Below are 26,103 nucleotides of genomic sequence, written 5' to 3'. Positions count from 1 at the left end.
TTATTTTACAGGCCTGTAAAATTAAATGGAAGGGCTGACATAATATGCATTTACAGCAGCCTTCCTGCAAAACAAAGACAGCAGATAGAGTGGTAAAGGTGGTATACAAAAGTAAACACAATGTAGACCTGATTTGAAAATAATTAGTGTAACCTACACAAATTAAAATTGGAGTTTGGAGATCATATGATGAATAAACAAGACAAGATATAGACCTACTCCTGACTATAAGGTATCACACACTGTTTGGAGGTCCCAATGGGTATTCAGAAAACTATTATTAAAATGTGTATTATATACAGTATATTTTATATATTCAACTGTCTCTGTCTGTCTTTTTATATAGTTGAATAGATAATGCAAAGGTGTTATCTCCCCCCCCTGCCAGCTTTGGGTGTGCTTGAATCAACTCATTAGTTGTTTTTTTTCTTGTTGTACATGAAGCCACTTTGTTAGTGTCGTGGCAGCAGTTCAACATTGAAAGCAAAAAAAAAGAAGAATAAATCAGCTACAAAGGGAGAATGTGAATTGCAGTATTCAAACTATTTCACCGAGTCCGCTGAGTCACTCATCCAAAGTATCAAAAACAGAGACTCCATTCTTCCTGCTTTGGGGAGAGAGTTTGCGCAAATCAACTGAGCCAAGATCAGAGCATGTTCACAAGGATGTGTATTCTGTTATTGGGATGTTTTTTTCCCTTTTGAGTCTGTGCGTAGGGGCTCTGAATACTCAACATCAGGGAAAATACTTTTATTTCCACTTCAAAATGTCAAACTCAAAAGCAAATGGGGGTACACAACCATTCAGCCCTGGTAATATTGAACATCATTGAGAGGGAGAGAGAGGGAGTGTGTTAGACGAGTGAAAGACCTGGTGGAGAGAATCGGAGCAAGTGAGCATGTGTTTGAGAAACAGAGCGACAGAGCATGATAGAGGATGGAGTAAGGAGGTTGGCTGAGCAACATCGGTGCAATTTGTCTTCATGCAGCTGGCCCCTCGCAACGTCCTGCAGACCCAGGCTATTTTCCCTGACAAGCTTGTTGCCTCCAGTGCAATAGGTGATTTACCTCTTCACCGTGGCACTGACCAACATCCCATTCTGGGAGAAGAACAGAGTAAATCAGAAGTCAGGACTTCTCCCGTTAATCACTAATTACAGTACAGGTTGGATGCTGAAGGTTGATCCATCCCAAGAGGCCCTGAGTCCCTCAGGCCTAAAATCAGACCAGGAGAGGAGCCAAGGCCACTTCCACCTCTGATAAATCTCTCACAGAGGAGGTGCTGGACTGAAAGTGTTTGAGCTGGCTCCAACAGTCCAGACTCCCATCTCTCCGAGGAGTTTCTCATTCAGGTCGGATTCTCAGCCCCTGACTTCCTCCTTCCTAATTCCCCTCCTTCCTCCATCCAGCAGCTAAAGCTACGATGGAGCCAGCCTGGCTGTCTGTCGCCCACTTTCTTCTTTAAATTCTTCCTATAACTTCACACATTTCTATCCCCGCAGGGATCAGCAGCAAATCGAGTTTGTTGCTTGCAGCGTATTCCAAAAGCATTAAGATACAAGGGGGCTGTAATTGAATGGTTAGGGAGGACATTATTGAAGGAGATTTTTGTCAGCGTATCCACCTACCACCACCTCAAGTCCATGGAGAGCCGAGTAGCTGCATGGTGTGTTGATCTGCCGGCTGTAGTGTTATCAGTGTCAGGGGAGAAGGAGGATGCGTGACTGATGGAAGGTCCACTTTTCCTTTAATTCCTCACTTCCTGCGTCTGGGCTCTTTCAGTGTATTTCATCTTGCCCCTTTAATTGTCCAATTTATGCAGTTTTGTTTGTGTGCTTCTGTTTTTTAAGATCCTTTTTAATTGACATTAATTTTTGTAAGTCCACCAATTTACACTGAGGCCAACATTTTATTTTATTTTTTTTAAAGCATTTTACTACTAGTCATATTTCTGATCCATTTAAAATCTGCACAAAACTGCTTCAAATTTGCATATTAGTACAAGATAAGACAATTTTTAATCTTTGTTTTAATACGTATTTAAACATTTGGTATTCGGTTGTGATTATCCACCGAACTACGGGAACATAACAAATAACTTGCACAGAGAGCGGGCTGATAATAAATTAATCAAATTGTTCTTCATTTGTAAAAGGAAGGTTTCACCTGCAGTCGTGTGGAGTTGAATGTGCTGCAGGTTTTGGAGTAGAGAGAGATTAGTTATTGTATCTGTTGCAGCTTTGTGATCTGAGAGAGACAGGGGGAGTAATTGAATTTGAAATGTTAACATACAGCTGTGTAGAGACATAATGTTGTCAACACAGGGAAAAGATTGATAACAGCAATGTTGAGAATTTCCCCAAAAAACACCAAACATTCATCTCTTAGTCCCTTTACACAGTTACAGCTCTGCTTGGGTCGACTCGACTCGGTTTAGGTCATTTTCCATTACAACTGAGTACTTCATAGTTCCTCCTCAAGGTGAGCGTGGTCGTCATAGCACGGCTGCTACGGTCTCTTTTTTCAATCCTCTCGTCAGCTCCAAACACGCTGTCTGCACCTCTTCGACGGACACATCAATAGCAAAAATTGGAAACTGTCCGTTTACAATTTACAGTACTTCTTTTCCCTACTGAGATTATTTTTTGTGATATTACCAGTTTCTCTTGTTTTGAGTACAATGCTGTCATGATCAGATTGATCAGATAGCCAAAGCCAAGTTGTGATAAACTGAATCTGTTATCTGTCGACATCTGCCATCCCAGTTCTGTCATGTTACACTAAAGAAACAACAGCGTCTCTGACTCAACACAGTTTGAACTTCAGCTCTGAGGGTGGATTTTGTTCCATCCTGTAAGAAACATCCACCATTATTTAGTATTTGTCAAGTTGAGCACTGATGTGTTGTCTTTCTCCACAGCAGATTTCACTCTGTTGAGGCATTAAAAATGAGTGTTACTACTTTAAAATCTGTCAGTAAGACCATTTTTTTTTAAAGATCCTGCTGAAGTTGGACAGAGCTGAAGTTGCTCCATTGTGGCCTCACCGGGTGGGATACACTTTTAATGAGGCCTTGTAAAAAAAAAAAATGCAGCTTTTGTTCTCGAACATTTTTCATTTCCCGTCTGTTATTTCTGTGTGGCCATGATGACTCTTATATCGCCCCTGCTGACTGCTGTTGTCATTTATTACATACAAACAGCCCTTTAATGATCAAACATGTTCCATCAAACAACTTCTGTCACTTTATGATGTGCACAGGGGAAACGTCTCAGTTGATTATTTCCTTTCATGTGCCATTTAAACCCTTCCTTTTCTAGTTCAGTACGAGTTATGGGTAATATCCATTACAAGAGGAATTACAGTCTGTGCAGGAGACCAACGAATAACTCATGTTTGATTTTTAGAAATGAAAGACAGGCTCATTAATAGATGTTTGAGACCTGCTCCCTCGGTTCTTCATCTGTGGCAAATGATTTAATAAGCATACTAATATTTTCATTTCACCAATATTATCACAATAAGAAGATGCAGCTTTCGAATCGAAAAAGAAATGATAGTAGCCCTACATAAAGTGGGGGCGTCGTGTGGCGTACTTGGTAGAAAGTGGGGGTGTCGTGTGGCACTGTCTGCTCCCCATTTCCTGTTTCTCTATACTAAACTATCCAATAAAGGCAAAAATGCCCAAAAATATACAAAAAAAAAACATACAGTGAAGGTCAAACGCGTATACATCAATTATTACAACTTACACGGATGTGGACTCGGCAACAAGAATACCTGGAATATACTGTATGATACAATGATACAATCTGATGTAACATCCTGGCAATATACACTTGTATCTTCTTGGAGCTGATAATGTTCAGTCTTTGTCAACTTTGCCACAGGGCAATCGGCTCAACTCCGTGTAAACTTTAACATTAGTGGTGTTGCATTGAACTACATTACATGAAAAGATGTTTTTTTCTTGCATTGTCCATAAAGCAGTAGGCAAGGTTAAGCATGAGCGGCTCTTCATTGTGCCTCACTACAATAAGCTGTTTCTGTTAAACGGCCTTCTGGCTACATACAATGACAGAAATATCTTGTATAATGGTTCACAGATTAATAAAAAAAAAAAAAAACTTTTTTTTCTCCATCAGCTAGATTGAAAGTGCACGATTTCCTCTTAGATTTTAAACCTCCAAAAGTTTTTGTTCCCCTGCAAGAGGAGTACAGTGAAAATGAAGAGAAAATTAACAAATGTGAAAATTAGAAAATGTAAATTAGCTGTTGATTAAGCGCCACACATAGGGAAAAAAAAAAGGTTTCATTGCATCCTATAAATAGATTTTTATCAGGAATTGCTTTTCCAATTTTCACCTGTTGAAATAGTCAAATGAAAACACTTGAGTGCCTAGATGATTTCTTTTTTAGTACACAAAACAAATCAATCGAGTACAATAGATTCTCACAGATGACCACAGAGTTGCATCAGCTCTTTGCTAACAGTGTAATCGTCTGAAGTTAGAGGTATACTCCCCTCAGAAGAAAACGGCGGCTGTTATTAATCCTCTAATTTTGATGTAAGCCTGGCAGTGATTTGCCCGGGCTTAAGAAGGGTTTCATGGGGCCAAATGAGAGATTATAAGTCTTAACTCTGAGCTTCCTGCTAAAGAGAAGTATGAGTTGTCTCATGGCTCTGGTCCGATCGGTCTGGATCTGATGGGTGAGCTGGGTTCACAGTTCAAAGACACAAGTGGTCCAAACGCAGCAAATCAGTGAGAGGGTTTTATAATAAAAAAAACATTCAGAGGCCAATGGTACGGGGGCCACTGGTGTCATGTCGTAATTGAAGGTGCTCTCATCCTTATTCTCTGGGCTATGGCAAGCGAACAGTGTCTGCCTGACCTGCTCTTTCATTAGGTTTTGTATTTCATGCCCTTAGGAGCAGAACAAATTGAGTCTCTGTTTCCTTTTGCTCTGTTGCTCATTACCCCAGAGAAAGATTAAAAAGCATTCTCTCACAGGCCACGTTACATAATACAACCAAAAAACTGGATGAGTGTACATTGTGCTCATTGTTTCATCAAAATACTGGACACACAAAAAAGGCATTAGCCAATCACTGACCTCTCACCACCCCACCCCACCCTGGCCTTTTTCCTTTGTGGCAATATTTGCTCTCACAGTTTGGTGAAAAATTACCATCATCACCAGCAACACGCTTGGAAAAACTTTGAGGTATTGCAGGAATAGTGAGGCGAGCAAAGCAGAGACTCTGATCGAGGTCTAGGGCTGTGTTTCCACGGGGGAAGCTCTCCTGGCAGCACATTCATGTTACTTTCATCAGAAAGGATGCACTCCTGGGCTTTTACAACAGCGTGGAGAGCTGAGCTTGTTTTAAACCCTCAGAACACCGAGCACGTTAAAAATATTCCAACTTCTAGTTAAAAAGCAGTGAGTTTGAGATGAGATTTCAGCAGTCAGCAGACCAGCAGCACCGGTGCTCTCCTGAAGTGTCTGCTTTGTTCTGTTAAAAAAAAAAAGGTGCATGGGAGAGGATACCGAGAGCAAGTGGAATTTCCATTATACTGTTATCACATAAATTATGCAAAGTATTTACAGAATATTAAACTCGATTCACTCTCATTACTTTAGAAATTGCAGTAAATGTGCAGCCTTGGTGGATCTTTAACTAAACAAACATCTGCCGCAGCAGCTTAACAGCACCTAATGGAAACACTCATGTGCTTTTAGGTATTCTTCTTTTCAGCCTTCATGAAGAGAAATTGTGAACAAAACATGAACTCTCACAGTGTGAAGTATCTCCGTGGGTTTTTTCTGTCCATCAAATCACAGATATTAAGTTTAGTGAGAACTCTGCCTTTACCTTGTGCAGAGAAACTGGCTCAAATTTTAAAAACAGTTTTACAAAGACCTGAATAGTTTCTGCTTTTACTTAAATAGTCTGTTTAATGTTTTTTTTCCAGATGTGTACCTGCTCAACCTTCCCGATGACCAGAAAGTGAGCATCACCACAGTAACAGTCGGCCAGAGCGCCGTTCTGACCTGCGCCATCACAGGGGAGCGGAGGCCTCCAATCCTGTGGAAGAGAAACTACCAGTATCTGAACTCCTTAAACCTGGAGGACATCAATGTAAGAGCTGCTTATCATCACAGGCCCACGGATATGCAGACACAAACCTAAGTAGACACACAAGGACATGTTATAAATACACTGATACATATGTTAATAGCCACATAATGAGATTTATAGTTGAATTACTCCAACACATGCAGTGAGCAGATCTAATTACAGCGTTTTCACGTTGTGAAGCATCATCAGTTTTTTAACGACAGTCTCGCAGACGAGCTGTAAATTTCTGATAATTTCATTCTATGTTTCTCTCTCATCATATTTCTGCTTTATTTTCCTTGGCAGCGAGTCAGATTGTCAGCACTTTTTATTTGACTGTTGGCGCCGGCTTTGTATTGTAGGTCTGACAGTAATCCAGGATGTCAGTTTGTATTCTTGGTGTCTGTGTTTAGAGACTGCTGGGAGGGACAGGGATTTCAGACAAAAAAGGAAGATGAAGGGGGATACCAAAGGGGTTCAGCCCTAGAGGAAGAACCTACTTTTACAACTCAGTGAAAACCTGTGTGTGTCTGTCTTTCTGTGTGTGTGCGTGTGTGTTTTAATCTACATGCATGGCTTCAGACAGCCCTCTGTGTCACTTTCATCCACATCAAAAGGAGCAAGGATACTTATGTGGCGAGGTGCAGAAAAGGCAGCAGACCTCTTCTGCCTTACCCTTTCCCTCTGTGTGTGTCAGGGTTGACCAAGATGAGTGTGATACTGCTGTGCATAATTAAGTCAACACTGTCGCAGTAGATAAAGGGAGGCCCAGCGAAGCCGCTAATGTAACATTAAATGTTGATGACCCTTAAAATGAGTAAGAGGCGCCCAGCTGTCGCCAGTCATCCTTGGCACCATCAACTGGCTCTAAAGTAGTGTGCTGGTTCTGGTTGTTGATGATGTGTGATTTCCATAAAGAGCAGCTCCAAACCACGAGGTAATCTTTCGGCCGTAGACAAGAGAGTAACAGCTCTTCCACCGTTTGCCCTTTTTAGTCATTCTGTATTATATATTATGACTGCTTCTAAGCAATTCATAACCCCCAAAAGAAGTCAAAAGCAAGTGCTAGATGTAACAAAAAAAGAAATGTCAAGTTAGATTATTTCTTAAAAACACTCTGAATATCTTTTGGTGGATTTGTGGGAGAGAAAAAAAAGAAAAGGTGTGAGGTCTTTTAAGGTTACTGCAGGCTTTGATCTATCTTTCATATATATATATATATATATTTATCCTGGAACTGTTTTACTTCTTCCTTTTTTTGCAGATTCAATAGACGTAGTTTTTGTTTCATCACCTGATTTTGCCTGAAGACACAAACCAGTTCAATGTCCCGACCAGAGGTGGTCTTTGTCTGCGACTCACACACCGTCATCAGTTTCTCCTGAGACTAATATCAGATCTTTGCTCAGGTGTATTTTCAATTCAAATGTCACCTCAGGGATGAGAATGTCTGCAGCCAAAAGCTGAATGCTGTTCCAAGTATGTCCGTTGTAAAAAGAGAGAACTAGGTCTGAAACTCATCAATAGCTGGAATGGAGACGGCACATACAGTAGGTGAGGGACTTGAAATGACCTTTTATCCTTTAAAATAGTTGGACAATGTTCAAACTGAGCATCAGAACCTCTTTAAAAAAAATGTCACTTTTCATTTTCCTCACCTTAAAACCATTTGGTCTTTTGTGGTCTATAACCATTTTCCTCCCAGGGAGAGAGCATCAAATTAGATTTCAGTCCACAGAACTCAAAAATAAGCTCAGAGATCAGAGAGAGAAAAGAGCCGAAAGAAGAAGGCGGCAAATAACAGTTTTAAGCGTTAATTACCCGGAACTACAGTCGTACCCCCAAATCTTTAAATTGCCCATGTTTATGGCTGTTGCATAAAAATTACAGCTGTTTATACAGTACACACAGCATTTGTTGATGGCAGTGCAGCGTCATGAAGTGAGAGTGAATTAAACTACTACTTTACTAATCTGTGTCTTCAGACAGAGAGTCCCTGCTGTACTTTGCAATTGTCAGATGTGGCTTTCATTTTTTTTAGTTGATGACTAACAAAGTTTGAGTTTACAATGTTCGCTAGCGCAGAGATTACCTCCAGAGAGCAGATGCACTAACACTGAACACCAACCAGCAACAAAGCAGCACGAGCACCAACGCTCTCCTGTGGCTCGTCAGAAAGAAGAAAAAAAAAAGTGTGCAAACCACGCAGCAAGCACCAAGAAAAGCGGCACACCAACGCCGGCTTAATCCAGATTTATATTTGGCTGTGAGACGTCCAGTCAATCATTGTTGTTCCTTCCAGAGAGGAGAATGGATTTTGTCTGCACCTGGCATCCGCAGACCGGTTCTAAATTGCCTTGCAGACAATTTCTGTATAATTGCTGGCTGTTAATATTTGTGAGCATCCACTGCCAGCCTTAATTAGAGTCATATTCCTGTGAGTACACATGGGAGGTTTATGTATTCTAATCTCGCAGGCCTTCCCAGTTTAGAACGTGGTTATTTTAGAGTTTGTTTTTTGTCGACATTCAGACTTAGTGAATCGCGTATTAATCCCAGCGGTGCGCTTGTATCCCAGAGTTCAATAGAGCCTCTCTAAATTTTGACAAAGCAGCTTACTGTAATTCCATGAAGTTGACAGTTGCTGGCTATTGCATCATCATCCAAGGCTGTCAGTATTTCAATCCTCCCTGAGTGGCCGAGCAAAAAGACACAGTCATGTACTGTCTATGCCTTGGTGTGTGTGGGTGTGTGTGTGTGTGTGTGTGTGTGTATCTACAGTATACACATTCATGTTTGTGTCTGGGGATGCTGAATCTGTGTTCCCGGAAATAGTTCAGAAGATGAAAACTGCATTTGATATTTTGTAATTCTTAAACAGTTTGAAAATGAAATGTCAAAGTTTGTATGAAGAATTCAACTTTTCAGAGCGCTGTGTCCTCATTGGACAAGCAAAGTTTGCAAGGTCACAATAAAATATATCTGAGTTTGCAGGCGAAATCTTTGAATTTAATCATGAAAAAAAACACACAGATTTGTTAAAAATAGAAAATATGTTTTGAAGTCTGTGGCTTCAGCGGGAATAGATGCGGGACAGGAAGCCGTACAATCTGAGTTCGATCTTTCTTCCTCTCCCGTCTTATCTTGTCCATAGGAAAAGGTGTTTTCATCTCCCATAATACCCTGTGCCTTGTGCCGTTAGTTTCCACTCTGCAGAGAGGAGATGCACCTTTTATGTAACATTAAATGTGTGTGATTATTTATAATATCTATGTTCAGCTTTGATCAGTTTGAGCCACGCCATGTAATCCGATTTGTATTGTTCCTGTGCTGTTTCAGCAGGATTGAACAAATCAAGCTGTGCAACATCATATGGCAGATAACACATGAATCTTATTCAGTCACAGTGGCCTGATTCATTAAACCTCCAGAGTGTCAAGATGGGTGTTTGGTTAAATGTATCATGTGGTGTGTATGAGCCTAAGACCACACTCCTGTCATATTATGCTGACATTAGACCTACATTACACTGTGCCACATACTGCATTCAATCTACAGTAGGGCTGCTGTAATAGTAATTATCTGCTGATTATCTTCTAAACTGTGATACCAAACAAGACAAAAGCTGATGCCATTTGAATTTATGCTTCACATACATGTAATGTTCACATAATTTACTTTCTGACCAAAACACCAGCAGTAATGTCACCTGTCCACTTCTGATGCCTTACCATTGTGTGATTTGAAATAAACCTCTAAATGTTTGACATCTGTTTTCTCCCCTACAGATCCCGTCCCAGGTAGGGTGTTTTTTTGTCTCAACAAACTAACATTACCTCACCCTTTTTTTTAAACATCTCATTCACAAAAGCCCACAAAGCTAGTGAAGTGCCTGCATGCATGATGCTGTAATCCACATCACTAACCCGTCAGAAACACTGAAATGCAGAGAGCAAGTTGTTGAGATTAAACCCTATGTTGCTTCACTACAAAAGGATTCGACAACAAAGCAGATTTTTATTTAATTTAAAGTTGTTAAAAGTTTTTTGACTTTTTTTTCTTCCCCCGTACACCAAGTTGTACCAGAAACCTTGTATTTGTTGGCTAAACAAGAAATATTACTGTGAAATTCAAAAACTTACACCAAGACTGAAAAATATTTGTACACATGAGAAATGAAACTAAACTCATAGTTGACTGTGAATGGTTCAAATTATTATTTTCACAGTTTCAGGGCGTTAGTTCATCCAAATGAAAAAAACAACACATTCTCTCCCTACCTCTGGTGGTGGTCGACCATGCCGACGGTGTAGTCATTATATGATAAGATTTGAGTTATCCATCTCAGACTTCTGCCTCAATACAAAGGCAGTGAATGGAGTTTTGTTTGATGGTCATGACATGAAAACAAATTAACCCCAGCAACATCGTCTCTCTCCACAAACTGTCCCCACAGCGCTGGACACTGAGGTCTGTGGACAAACACATGCAGTTGAATCTGTTTTTACTGCTGTGAGCACCACAGATTAAATATCTTTAACTACGTTTGTAGAGAAATCTCAAAACATTGGCTTGTAGAACTGAGAGTATCTGCATAGCTTCATATGATCAGAGGTGAGAACGGAAATGTTTATTCATGTTTTTTCGTTTGGGTGAACAGCACCTTTATAAAGATCTGTTCTCGGCCGTGTTGTCGACTCCTTTCCACATTGTCTTCACCTTTTCTTCACACTGGAGAAGATTTTCTCTCCACACATTCTTTCTCCTTTCACAATGGTTCATGAGGCCGAGCTGGAAATTTCTTCAAAGGCCATTTTGTGAAATGCCTCGTCACTACCTGAGATCCAATGAGGTGGCTCTTAGTGCCCCTTCAGAGGTGACCTGCCACTGACAGCTTTATTAATTATAGTTTCTTGAGGGCTATGGCCTATTTGTAAGTCCACCTTTACCTGCCCTTGTCTCCCTTCTCTGAGTATAGTCCTACCCCGGTCTCTGCTTTGTCTGCAGAGAGCTGGTCGCTGGGTGCAGCTGATAGCTGAGGTGAGGTGGAGGAATCATGTCGACAGCCTCCGCCGCGGCTCGTTCCACCCCTCTGAGTTTCATTTCTCCCCCCATTCATTTTTCATTTAAGAAGGTGACACAATATGCTCTCAGCCCAAGGGGCCAAAACGCACCATCGATTTCCCCTCATATTGTGAAGCTCTGATGCTTCACTCAGCCCGAGCTGTTACCGAGCTCGTGGGTTAGATCGGAGCACACCGGGACGAACTGATAAACACACTGTTCGCCTGTAAACATGACGGCGGACTCTCCTCGCTCGTCTGTAGACGTTTTTAAGGGGGGGAAGCTAAATGTCTAGATGTAAACAGCCAGCGAAGATGTGATCCAAATGCTAAAAGCTCTTTAATGAGAAAAGGCATTTTTCTTATTATGAACCTGTCTGTAGGAGGACTAGCAATTAGGGCAGAGTCTTTCTTCTACATAAGAATGGTGAGTTCAGTCATAAGAAATGAGGAGCACAGGGGCAGAGTCATGGACATTCTTGAGAACAAAAGTTAACACCACTAAAGATATCTGAATGTTTTTTTAATGCATGGCGGCAATGAGGAATGAACACGTTTTGGCACTTGGCCTTCATCAGGTTAGCGGGGACTGAAGAAAACCATAATGAGTGCTGCAGCACGTTCATCTCTGAAAAGCCACTGTGCATCGGAAAATGGTGAAACCTATTATTATTTAAGCTCAGGCAGTTCTTTTGTTTCCAAGTACTTTTCTAAAGACAAGTAATAGAGTCACTTGATCTAAGACAGGTAATTAACTATAGATTTGAGTTTCCCACTGAGAGTCAACACATTAACACCTCAGAGATATTTTTAATTCCAATGTAGTTTGAGATATATTTTGTAATTTAACATGACAGGGTTGACATTAAGAGAAAGAAAATGTTATATTTATATATAAATCTCTATACAACAAAAGAAAACTGTCTAAGACAGATATAAAATCAAAACAAAACATCCTGCTCCAAGTAGATCTATCAATAAGTTAGCTTCACAATGGAAAACAAAATCACCTTTACCCTCATCTAAAAAAGAATAATGCTGAGTTTTAATTGTCTCTCCAAATCCTGCATGACCAGTGTGATACTGTGCAGTCACTCCAAAGCCCTCTGCTGAGTCATTGCTGCAGCCGTCGATGACCTTGACAGGTCACTCTCCACTTCACAGAACTCCTGAGGTCTGAGCATTTACTTTTTAGGTTTGAAAGAGAAGTTTATATTTTTCGCTTTTTAAATGTTTTATCGAGTTTGAAAGTAAGGGGGAAGAAAGCTTTCCACTTTTACCTTCCATTCACAAGTGCAACATTTTTGTCCTTATGTTATGGGCCCAGAGAACATAAAAGGTAGATTTTAGTTTGAAAGGATCAGCATCACCTCTTTTTATACAGTTACTTTGTACTTGGGAAAAGCCCATTACAATGTCTTGTGAGGATAACTTTTTATCGCAGCATGATCTCACCAAGGTGGCAGACATTTGCTCTTTGCCGTCGTCTGAGGGCTCAGTAGCTTTGGGGGCTTTCTCTCTCTGCCACGGCTTGAGAAATGTATTTCCGTCTTCTGTCTTTCTTTGTCTGACACCATTTCTTTTTGTTTTTTGTTTTCATTTGCTGGTAAAAAAAAATAACATAGCATGAATTAATCATGTTCAACTTGCCTCTCTGCACAAGTTCACATCATTGGATTGGTTTTTAGTTTGAAAGTCAAAGTGCAACATGTGCAGCTGTGTATTTGTGTGGCGAGCACGTTGACTAACACTCATTTTGTCCTTATCAGGCACAATGACATTTGAATGCAGTAGAAGTTACTTTGATTGACTGTGTCTGCAGCACTACGTTTCCCTGTTGTTGTTTTGCAAGCAGTTAACACACTGTCATTTTAAACTAATCAATTATAGCCTCCCTCACCATCAGATCACTTTCCTCTGATTGGGAAAATGTGACATGTAGCAATTTCTCTTCTTTCTGACTCTGACATTTATTTTCCTATTCTCCTTTCCAAATGGTTCCAACTTTGAATGAGATTTATGGACATTGCTACACGATGTGCCTTTTTGAGATATTGTTGTATTTTTCATTTCCTACGCCATGAAACATGTTTATCTTCTCATCTGCACATGACAGGCTTGTTGCGTTTCCCACTGAAACAGTTCATTTCATCTCTCAACGCTGTGAACCATCACTGCTGCCTCTAGATTACCAGTAGTTACTCAGACTCATCCAAACTCTTTTTTGTATGTGTCTGGCTGATAGGATTTTGGAGATGATGGCTCACTGTACATCACCAAGGTGACAACGACCCACATGGGCAACTACACCTGTCACGCCGACGGCTACGAGAAACTCTTCCAGACCCACACTCTTCAAGTGAACGGTAAGAGCTACACACTGTTGATGCATCAAACCTGACTTTACCCTCAACTCTCACCTGCTCTCATTTGCTCCTGTGGTGGAGATGTTTTGTTCAAAAAGTCTTTATATTTGACATACATTTTTAATGTGATAATCTGCAGCGTATTAGTGCATGGCCTCTGTTGTTGCACAAGATCATTGTTCTGGTGTTTTCACATTTCAGACAAAAAACATTTCAGATTTTCTGTTGACAGACTGAGGGTCTGTATTTTCTGTCTGTTACAAAGTAAGAGCGTTTGCTGATGACTTAGTACACTATTTTACAGGAGGAACAGATATTCCACTATTTATATCTGTATCTGTTTAATCTAAGAATGGTGTGTCAGCATGTCTATTTGGTGTTAATTGGAAGTGGGTTTGTTTCTACTGGAAATTCTTTGTTTGTTTTTGGTTTATTTTTATTTGTTTCAGTTTTTTGTTGCTTTTTTCCAAACAATTATTACAAAGTAACATAGGATTTAAAGGGGAACTTGGAAGTCTGGTCGCTTTTCCACCATTTTGCTAACTCGTCTCCTGGCCATGTGCATTCGTTTACAACAAAGCTAGCGAGAAATCAATCAATAGAGCCATAGATAAGGTTATGGATATTAGGTTGTGTAGTCTTATCTGTCATATACAAGAGATGTGTTTTGGGGCGCGTTTGTGTCACGGTGAGCAGAGACGAGAGCAAGATCAGCGGTGGCACTGATCTTGCAAGGTTGGTTTTCAGCTAAGAGATGCTAGGTTGAAGGCAGAAAGCCTCCACTGTCCCTGCAACAAATTACATGCCATTTATTAAACCATCACAATTACGCTAAAGCTGTTTAATTAAGTTAAAAATGTGGCATAGCTAAGCTAATAATCCTGCATAGTTCCTCTTTAAGGAAGTGTAAATTCGGGCATGTATTGCCATGTAAATAATAACATGTCATTATTGTTAGAAGTTGCAGGTTTCCCTCGGAAAAGAGATCTAATCTCAAGGGACAACCTTGTCAAATAAAGGTAAAATAAAAAGGTGATATAATTCTAAGATTGATTCCAATGTGTAGTTTGCAGGAACAAAAAAAAAATCCTGCCATACACTTTCACTGCAATTAATTCCCCATTAATGCCTCCTCCACCAATGGGAGACAATGGCATGAGACGAGACACACCGCCGATTGGAGGTGGGCTACACTAAAGTCACCAAGCCAAACTCAAAACTTCTCACCGGCTTCAGTAAACAGCCGTTCCAGAGACAACGTTGCAGAGTCAAGATACATAACATGATTTTATTTTCTGAATAATGATGCAAATATTTCAATATTAAAAATATTCAGATCTGTCTCATTATGCATGCCTTTCTGAATATATATTGAGATTAAGCCATAGACTAGTGCACAACAGAAAAATCTCCTGACCCCTTGAACCAAGGATGCACCAAACTTTTGAGGTGTCAGATATTAAGTCAGTAGTGTGTCTTAAAATCAACAGCATATACTGTAAAACAAAAGTTAAAATCTTATTTTAGGGAAAATCTGTTGATTTTATCATTGTAATTTTTAGTAATAGAATTTATTCCACAGTCACATAGTGCTAATTTCCCACCACACCAGTGCTTCTCTTAATAATAGGTTAATAGAGGCACTATAATAAATAGGTGAGCTGTGTTTATCTGTGTTGAGCCATGTGCTGTTTTACCGACTGCTACAAATGACCCTAAACACACTAGAAACTGCAGTGTTGTTCTCACCCACTCTTTCAAATGTAGAATCACTCTGTTCAGTATTAATTTATTTCCCAGCTCACATACCTCATGTTCATTTCATCTGAAGACCATACCTTAAATACGCATCAATACCTATAGCCGAGTAAAGAGTTTTATATTCCCCTCTGTTGTAATTGGTTTGGGATAGAGCTTTTAGCATGCTGAGTGAACCTTGTGGGAAACTGAAGCTAGAGATATTATAGAAAAGGCAAAGGTGAAGTGGTGGCGCCTGTGTGAATGAGACTGTTTTCTCCCGTTCTGGCCCTAATGAACTGGATATGAATAAATCACAACGTGGTGTGTCAACGTTGAACACTCGACATCTTCATTACAATTGATAGACAGTTGGTTCATTATCATTCCTCTAAAAGATTACTCTGAGGTTAATTGCAATGATATACTGGTCTTATTATGCCAAATATTGTGTTTATGGAAACAGAGTGAATCTCATGAGACGGATGACTTTTGTTGGTAATTGATAGCAAAACTTCCACATGACCTTTTTTTTTTTAAACCGCAGACCATGAATTTCACATTCTTAGTCTGGGTGAAGCCTCCAAGGACCCACTATCACTCTGCAGCGACTACTGAGATTTTTCTAAAAACTCAATTAAGAAACAGCTGAAAGAGAGGGCAATTCTGGGAAAATGGATTCACAATGCCATCCATCGCTCCGCAGCCACAAGAGAATCACAAGATATATATACCATTCAGGGTTTTTATTCAGAGGAGCTGATGGAGTTTGGACTGGAGCTACAGTACTTTGAAAAGTACTTTTGAATTCCCTGTGAAGCAGGCGCAGAGCAGAGGGGTTTCTGTACCGGAGGCTATGTGTGGTGTATGTAGGATCATTTACTTATTCTTATAGACTCAATACACCTTTCATTCCTTTTACACCTGCATTTGTCCATGAGTATTTATCACCAGCCAGCTGCCTGGTCGACCTCATCTTGATGAAGACACTGTAACGCTGTCCTCAGTGTGCTCTCTTATCTTGAAGGTGTTCATTTTGTTGTGATTGTTTGTTTGTTGTCCCTGCTCTTTTTTTTTTTGTCTTCCCTTCCTTTGTTGCAGTGACCACACTTTACCCACAGGAATCAATAAAGTTGCATCTAATTTGTACTGTGGCTGGGAAAACAAATTGTTGTTTGGGGTACATTAATGAAAGCCTTGGTTGAATTGTCAAGTATAGCGACCAGTTCTGTTGCTGGAAGAAAAATAAATGTAGTTTTTCACCCTGGAAAAGCTGCACTCGTTTTGAAAATGTAATTTGAAATGTGAGTATTTCTGATGGGTAAAATGTAAAAAAAAAAAAAAAAAAGTGGCTCCTAATGTTGCGTTTACTTGTGCCTGGGAGCATCATCTTTCAAAATATATTGCTGCTGTCGTATCGTTGCTGCCCTTCCACTGTATCCAAGAATGATTTGATTATATCCTTCTGTCCTGGTGGGGGGGCTGTTGTGGTCCTGTGACTGTGGCTGGTGTCTTATTGGGGTTAACGCTACTGGGTCTCCAAGGTGCGGACGGTCACATTAAGAGTAATTTTAAAGACCCGGCACAATCAGTGGCCAAGCCTACAACCATTGGGGGGCCTTGCTGAGGAGTAATGTGAGACTGCCTCCATTAAGGCCAATTCAGTGCGAGGCTAGTTGTGGATGGCAGGCACAGGGAGAGAGAGGGAGGAGGCCATGGCGTGCTGATCCCTCACTACAACAACCATCCCTCAGTACCTGCAGTGTCATGTTTCTTACTGGGAAGAGGCCAAAGCTAGATGATGCTCAGCAGCAGCAGCAGCTCCAGAACCAGGGTCCGACTCGCTCAGGGCTGGACAGTCTGGACACAAAACCCACAAGTACCTGAAACTCTGTTGAGTGTTTTTTTTTTTTCCCCCCGGATAGCCAGAGGGCAGCCCACATGAGACTGTGTTTTGTGAATTGTCGCTGTAACCAGGCACTGAGAAGCAGGTCAGACAAGACTTTACAGACTTGGAGTGTCTGGCTGAAGGGTCTCGAGGAGGGAGACACCGGGGTCGTCACAGTTTAGTCAAAGCGACTTGACTCGGGTAACAGCAGAGAAGCCTGCTTTAATCTTTGTGTGGAGTGGAGTGGGTTTCTTCTGTGATAGGCGAGGCTACTGATAACAATGAAAGAGTTAATCTGCAAACATATTGTAGACATTGTTGTTATCATCTCCTGCTTGTGTGAGAGATTTCGGTTGATCAATACATACAAGGTAAATTCAGTGCGTGTTGTTCAATATCTGGTGGTAGATTATTCAATATGAATTGTTTTTCCTCTGCTTCTTGAATAAAATGTTAACCTAAATCAAATCAGATCATCTCACATTGATGTTCTCTCACTTTTAATAAGTGTATTGATAATTGAAGAATAACAGAACACCCCTAGTTTAATCTATACACAGGAATTTGTTAGAAAATATATCTTATGGTATTGTTTTCTTTACTTTCCATTGTTTCATGCTTCAGATTCTCCATGGACTTTATTTAATTTTAATGTTATTATTTAGATTCCTTGTCATAAATAATAAATCAGACTGAGGCGTATGAGGAGTCCAACCCATGCAAGATGAGAAAAGAGAGAGCATTCAAACATGAATCAGTAGAATTCCCATCAGGCCTCTTAATTACTGTCCTAGATCGTATTTTTTCAGTTTTACTTGTTTTGTTTTTTTTTACTTTTATCCTTGAGAAGTACTTTTTCCACCAGCTACAGTATATGATGTACATGCCATTCAGTAGATTCGTGCTCTAGACAAAACTGTTGTCTGAGCCGGCGCCATGGGAGGAATGACGCCCATGTGAGCTGAGAGAGGAAACCTGTGAGCATATTTTTGTGGCGTGTGTTTGTGGTTTATGATTCTGTGTTTGTGTTCATGTGATGGAGAGAGAAAACACAGAACGTGGTCAGTTCAAACAATTCACTGCTTTATGTGACTAAAACAATTTTTTTGAGTCTCAGCCGTGAGTTCAGTTCGATTGAAGAGTTGTAACGAGTCTGCCAGGCATAGTTGGAAACCTCCCAGTGGTATGATGGCGAAGTGGTCTCCTGCCATGGTGGTGTTTGTGCGTCCTCATCTCTCTCAGTGCACGCGCTCGCTCGTGGTGTGTGTCTGCTGCACGCCTGCTCGTCTTCCACAGCACCATGGCCGACGGGAGCCTTGCTGAGTGATTGACGACTGGCTAGGGAGCTTTATGATGGAGCTGTCAGCCCTGCTGTGTCGCATTCTCCTGGCAGTGACTCTCCTGACACTCTCAGAAACACATCAGAATGCAACTTCTTTCACATCTTGTCTGAATCGAGTTTTGAGTAGAAAAATATCACCGGCGCCGTTCCTTTTCATTTTCACCACTGTCCAGGCAAAAAGAAATTCTAATGATTTTCACGCACGGATTGGGTTTACACATGAACACTGGTGGAGTGTGAGAACGAGGTGTTTCTTCAAAAGGCAGAATACCAAAATACCCCCCTTCCCCCCCTTTTAGTGTGAAAAGGAGAATTTCAAGGGTCTGTGAAGCTGCCTTCATCAGCTCTTGTTAACTATTTCCATGTTTTGCATATTCTGTATTATAAACTGTTTTCTTGTCTATACACTTACTGCACGTGGGATCCCTCCTCTGTTGTTCACCCTGAGGTTTCTCCAATTCTTTTTCCCTGTTAGAAGGGTTTTCTTGGGAGTTTTTCCTCAGTCCATGTGAGGGTCTAAGGGCAGACCATGTTGTTATGATGCTATGTAAATCCCTTTGAGACAAACTGTTTGTAAAAATGGGCTATACAAATAAAATTGCCTTGCCTTGCCTAATAAGGCATTTGGGAACCTGGAGAAAGAGGCAGGTTTAGTGTGAAATCAAACAACAGTTCTTAACGTCTTTAAGTACTCAGTCTGAGAGATATTTGAAATGCTTTCAATAATTTAATTAATACATTCATGTTATAATTTATGTCAGCACCTTTTTTTTCTTTGCCATGTTGTGGCACACTCGTGTGTCAAATCTGGCATACAGTATGTGCATGAAATTGTCTTGTGGTTTGTAGAATCTAGAAGAAAAAAGTGAATATCCCAAAGAAGGTGTTTGAAGTCTAATTTGTTAATTCGCCTTCATCCTTTAGTTAGATTGATCAGATTTGATTGTAATCCCTCTCGTTACTGAACCCACCTATATGTATTCCACATCCCCCATGAAGCCTCATCTCATTACTGTAGATAAAGATGCTCCGGCAGTTTCACTGTGACTAAAACTTTATCATGTAACTCATTCAAACATAATTATGCCTCTGCGTGGGCCACAGTCAAGATTACAGACGTTATGTTTTCAGGTTCTGACTTTTCTGTAGTAACTAAAAAGCAGAGTGTGTCAGGTATCAGTAAAATCTAAATCTAAAGTGTCAGGGGAGCTTCTGGTTTAAAATATCAGTTATCATATCAATATCAAGGACACTTGTGCAAAAGCTAGACTTCTGTTAGTCACAAACACTGTCAATAATTACACTAAATTTGGTTTAATGGTCCCATTCATTAATGTAATGCATAAAAATCACTCGCTGCGTAGATAATTGCTGTGAGCAGCAAGCAGTGCTTCTCCTAAATTGACAATGATTATCACAGACCTCCCGGTACAGGCTCAGCTGAATTAGTTTTGATGGTAAATACCTAGATGAATCAGAAATGTAACAATGCAACATTTTGATTTGTACTCACTCGAACCCTGCCATCATCATTTTGCACAGGTTTCTGAATTGTTTAAGACTTGGCGAACATGGAGAGAGACGATCTACAGCAGAGCAGCATTCACTCTCACCTACATTCACGGTCACAAAGGGAATTCACTGACACAGGTTTTTACTCAAATAATGGGCCTTTAACTAAGGAATGACCTTTATTGGGCTCTACGGGCAGAGAGTGGGAATTGCAGAAACTTTGATATAACTTGGTTCCTTCTGCACAGATCTGTAACAACCCCCCCCAGCCCTGCTGTCCCCTGAGTAACAGCAGTGGCCTGTAGCTGACAGACAGCACCCACATTTACACAGAAGAGATCGGTAAACTAGATATTCAGAGTGGATACCTGGAAGGAAAATCTATAGGATGTAATACAATGCAGACTGTGGTGACACAGCATTTTAAACAGGTTTTCAGGCTGAAGACTGAGTTCAGAAGTGATGCTGCATTGTCCCACTTTAGTAATTAAAGGCAAACAACCACAGCATTTAGTGAAGATGAGATTCATCCAACAAAGACACTTGTTGTTTAAGGAGATTTAAGGACACACTGTTCCCTTTTGAAAAATTCACTGTAAAATCTCACATTAAAATTTTACTCATGCCCAGTTTTCATAAAGAAATCCTTGTAGCGGTGGACCAAACAATAACCTCAGTGCCAAGGCCAAGAACGATTTCTGAATCTCAACTTTTCAGCCAATGTGGGAAAAAAAAAATCCTGGACAGGTCAGAAATTTTGACTCTTGAACATCTACAGTTCCTTCCCTAAACTATTGGGGTTTCACTATTAAACTGACAGGCAGGCTGGAGCACTGGTTGCAGACAGTGTTTAGAAGTTTTCCCATCGATCAACACATTAAAGTTGTGCAGATATTTTTTTGGACATAATCAAGTAGGTGTTGAACTGAGATGGGGTGAAAACCTGTATTGAGGGAACTGGGTTGGGTTGTTCAGGTTTTGGCAGCAGCTGTGCCCCGGCCATCGCAGATGTTTGGTCGAATTAGGTCCATGAACCTACAGAGGACTTCACTCCAACTTCTGCTTTGCCTCAGCAGAATACGCCCGTTCTCACTCACTCCGATTAGACCTGCACTTACCTGCTCTGTAATTACAGTACACCTCTACACACTGCACCCACACTGTCACTGTAACCTGTCTGACTGCTGTGGTGCTGTTACTTGGTCTGATTGGATCACGGGCAGAGACCTCCAAAGTGACAACCAATTCAATCTTCTCAAATCACACAAGCAATTTACCCTAAAAGTGTATGGCATTAGATCTGAACTTGATGACATGCTGTCCTTTTTTCCAATTTTCCATCAGCCTTAATAGCATCAGAAGATATTTCTATATACAGTACTGTACTGATCCCACAAAATCACTATCCTCATCATCAGATGACTCACTTTGCCCTGCTATTCAGCATCTGGTTCCAGTTCGGTATTCACTATAAGAGAAATTGAGGGAAAAAAAAAAAAAAAAAAAATCTTATAATCTATGTAGTATAAGATTAAATTTTTTTCATTAAAGCAGAAGTAAGTGGTCCGGTCGTTTTCGCTAATGCTGCGTTCCAGGCAGGCTTTTGAAATCGTAAAGTACAGCTTCAAGTCACAACTTACGACTTTGTAGCGTTCAAGGCAACCCACTCGTGTTTTTCCGACCTGTTTTACCGGTGAAAGTCACTATAACGGCCACTCGTAACTTCCGACCGGTGAACTCAGATCGAACTGGTACCACTTCACGGTCGGAAAAATACGAGTTTCCTTGAACGCACCATAACAGTCCTCGTCCCTACGTCGCCACATTCACGGCGTCCCTTGGCTGCACACACAGCCCTGCATGCCGTTCTCTCTCCTCATTGGATAAAAACTGTAGGATACGATAAATGTTTTCTCCTCGGCTCAGAGCAGAGCAGAGTGACTGACAGACCCGTGTTTCAGACCAAACACTCTATGTAAGTGATTGCTGTCGGAAGATATAACTATTTAAGACTTATATTAACACAAATATATCACTTACTTCTGCTTTAATAAAAGCATACATATAAAATCAAGTTATTGAACATTAAATATTACAAAATGAAGCTTATAGGTCAAATTTCATTTTACCGGGTGGATTAATGTATTAAACCATCACCTACCCTCTGGAAAGCACCTGGTGAATTTACATCTAGATATTTTTTTTCTCTGACACTGCTCACCACCATTATCCTCCGCAGAGAAAAACTGTAATATATGTAATATGTAATTACTTTTACCACAGGACATGTTGTATTCTTTTCTTCTTCTTCTTTTTTAACCAGTTTCTACAAAAGAAAAAACTTTTATTAGTGCATATAGGGAACATATGACTGAGCATACAGCAGAAATAAAACATTCCCATCTATGCTCATGTATACGTGAATACTAAAGCTGTGTACACACCAAAAGCCACTTATATTTGTGGTGCGACGATATTACTTACAAAGACAATGGAATGACACAACAACCCATTTGATGCCACGTCAGAGTGAGCGCCACTTGTTGCACAATTTCAAAATATTGAACTAAAGTCCGGCCCATGACAGCTGATCAGTGTTAAACAAAGCGTTGTCAAAGTGGGCACTGGTGAGCCTCAGGAAGCTCTGGAAATGGCCAACATCCCTGGAGAAGGCGGTGTAACTCTCCAAGCTGTGTGCGCCTCCACAGGATGTCGTGCGCCCACATTTACGCGCTGTCGCTCCTCGGCAAAAGGCGTGGCCACGCAACGTTGCCACTTTGGCGTGTGCACAGCTTAAGAGAACACTTTATTACCTCCACACCACTTCATTCATGAACAGCACAGCAGGGAAGCAGGGAAATGCTTATTATCTTGCACATAGAGGTTGGGAGCTGAAGTTAATGATCACATCAAACATCAGTGCGATCTCAGTTGCTTTGACTGTGGTGCGATTGTTGGTGACAGATGGGCTTGTTTGAGTTTTTCTAAAACAGTTGATCGCCTGGGAACTCCCCCCCCCCCCCCACACACACACACAAAAAGTCTGAGCAGCAGGTCTGCAAATGAAAACGCTGTGTTGATGAGTGAGGTCAGAGGAGAAAGGTCAGACTGGTTGCAGCTGACAGGAAGGCTAAGATAACTCAAGATAGCTCGAGACTGAGAACATGGATCCTGTTCTGAGGGACACAGATGGCAGGGTCAGAGTTTGGCATCAACAGCATAAATCTAAGCACCCAACCCAACTTTGTGTCGACAGCCCAGGCGGGTGGTTAGTGGCGTGATGGTGTGGCGAATGCTTTCTTGATGCACTTTGGCCCATTTTGTACCGATCAGTCATGGTCTGAATATCACCACCCTGTCTTGAGTGATGTTGTCACAGTTTACCACCTTCTAATGGCTAATTCTAGGGAAACTGTGCTCGATGAGTTCAATTTACTCCAGCAGCTGAATGCAAAAAAAAAAAAAGAAAAAACCTTTGGTAGGTGGAAGTTGAATGGAAGATTGACAGTGTGAATATGCAGCAGCTCACGAATCTGTAGAAATGATGTGTATTCAGTCATGTCGGTGTGGACCAGAGTATTTCCAACATCATGTGGAATTCATGCCTCGAAGAGCTGAGGCAGATCTGAGAGCAGTGGGAGGCCCTGCTCAGTATTAGTGTGGCGTTCCTATTAAAGCTCTTGGTGAGCGTGTACTGTATGTGAGTGTTGGAGCTTTTCACTCAAGTGAAGTATCCCATCCCAACTAACTAACCTGGATGTCACTCTTACCAACCACCATGGCAGGAAAATTATTTTTTTCCAGGAATAAGACTTGTGGATCTGTCCTAAATTTGAATTCCAACGCACTAATTAATGTAAGTGTGAGATTGCCTGGGAGGTTTTATTAATGAGGTGATCAAGCGGAAACCTGGTCCATCCATGCTCACAGTGTACAGCTGTTGATTAATAGGCTGCTGTGGTTTTGCCAGAACAAAGGTACATGTCATGCCATGTCTGCCATGACCTCAAAATCTTCCCCCAACACCACGCACACACACACACACACACAGACACGCACACACACAAACACATCCTGCCAGTCAGGCTGAGGGATCACAAGGTTGACAAATTGATCATTTATCTCTTTTAATTCTAAACGGGGTCAAGATATTTGATGTTTGTGAAGTTTCATCTGATCGTGTAATATTTTTAAATGAAGTACTAAACTTGCCATGAATTTACAACACATGGATCAAAATGAGCGTGCCTGTTTCATAAAGACACCTGGCTGTGCAGCTACATGTCTTGTGTACATAATCTTGATTATACAGGTTTCTGATTATCTGCATCAGTGCATGTTTGTTTCTGACATGCAGAAAAACTATAATTTCTGTACTGACCGAGTTCCACCAGCGGCTAAGGATGAATCGACTGCACGGACCCTGCTGCAATTACCACTCTGCTGAATTTAGCTTCTTCATTTAATCGTCAGTAATGGAAAACTAGAGCAAAGACGAAATTAATCCTCTGGAGGGCTGCAACTAAATTGTTTTTGTAATTGATTAATCTGCATATTATTTTTTTGATTTATTGTTTTGCCTACGAAATGGCAGAATTGCAGTGTTCCTGAAGCCCAAGGTGAACTCCTCAATTTGCTATTTTTTTTCTATCCAACAGTCCAAAAGCCAAACATATTAATTTAACTGTTATATAAGACAAATAGAGGCAAAAAAAAATGTTAAAAGTAACATGATTAAGAGGCTTGAACCCACAAAAAGTAACAAAGTTAATTCTAACTCATCAATATCTCAACCAACTGGCTGACAGATGTAGCTAAATACTCAGTTTTACCAGTACCAGACTTTCATTTTGTATATTAGTATTTTTGAAACTGAGGTGGTCCTGTCCCCCCAGGGGACGTTCGGAGCGTGTCGGGGGGAACCGGGAGGAGTACTTTTGGTGGCCCTGGGATGTCACTGCGACGCAGTCAGCCGGTTTGATCCAGCTGAGTTGAAGGAGTTCACACTGTTAGAACTTCTCTCTCTGCAGCGTTGTAAAACAGTTTTGTCTAACCATGAACTTTACAGCCTTGGTGAAACGTCTTCAAGTATACGATCAAAACAAAAGGTGAAATCTCTGGAATAACATAAAGCGGTGTCGGACCAAACTGTTCAAGTGTCGGATAAAATAATTCTTTATTCAATGCCAAATGTAACAGCCTGCATAATATTTGACTAGAGTGACCTTTTTTGAAAAAAAGAAAATAAAAGAAATATATATTTTATCAATATTAATTATGCTTGTTTTCTGTTGGAATAATTAATAAGCATATGTCGTGTCTGGCATTTCACTATCGGCTGTTGTTTGTAGAGTTTTAATGTCAAATTTTTAATGGTTGCATGTTTAACACTCATTAATTTATAATGTCTATTCACATGGCTGTTTTTGCACTCAGGGAAAGGGACAGTAACATTTTAACTGTCCAGTTAAATCAGATTAATTATTCCATTTCATTCTGTTTCCATAACACATGATGATTCTAGAACATTCTAGAATATGCACTTCAACTGGTAACAGCAAAGTCTGGAAGTTCTGAGATTTTACTCAACCTTTGCTTTATTTCTTTGTTATGTTTTTGTTGTATTTTGTCAACTACTGATGCATACCTTCTGTTAGGAGAGGAGTTTGTTCATGAAAGGAGCTTCTTTCATTGAAAACAGAGCAACTCTGGAGGATTCCACCCCGTTCCAGCTAAGATGAAGAGGTGTTTTCATAGTTGCTGTGCTGCCGGTGCAAAGGTTAAAGGCTTGGAAGTGGGGATGTACAGTACAGCAGGTCCTGTCTATCGTTAGTCATCATGGGAAATGTTAACTCTCTGCCCAACAAGAGTGATGAGCTGAGATATTGGTGAAGACTCAGAAAGTAGACATTTTACTCATATCATAATGATACTTGTGTAGTGTACATCCCACCCAAGGCAACTTCCATGTGAAGTTCTCCATGAAGTTGTTGCTAGCATGCAGACGAAACATCCTGAGGCGCTTTTAATAATATCAGGAGACTTCAATCATTTTTCCCTGATGGATTCACTGGG

General features: G+C 40.6%; 1 protein-coding gene across 2 annotated transcripts in view; it reads left to right on the top strand.

Annotated features, from left to right (window-relative positions):
• Nucleotides 1-26,103, top strand: part of fstl5 (follistatin-like 5) — a 168,469-nt gene that overhangs the window by 101,721 nt on the left and 40,645 nt on the right. For both annotated transcript variants that reach the window (XM_085789142.1, XM_085789141.1), the window contains exons 7-8: nt 5,975-6,141; nt 13,429-13,549. In XM_085789142.1, the coding sequence (XP_085645268.1) occupies nt 5,975-6,141; nt 13,429-13,549 (288 nt within the window). The remainder of the gene's footprint in view (nt 1-5,974; nt 6,142-13,428; nt 13,550-26,103) is intronic.

This window comes from Trachurus japonicus, chromosome 10 (genome assembly GCF_045865225.1).
Source record: "Trachurus japonicus isolate A0001 chromosome 10, Traja_1.0".
In the NCBI taxonomy this organism is placed as follows: domain Eukaryota; kingdom Metazoa; phylum Chordata; class Actinopteri; order Carangiformes; family Carangidae; genus Trachurus; species Trachurus japonicus.
This window is presented reverse-complemented; position numbering and strand designations above follow the sequence as displayed.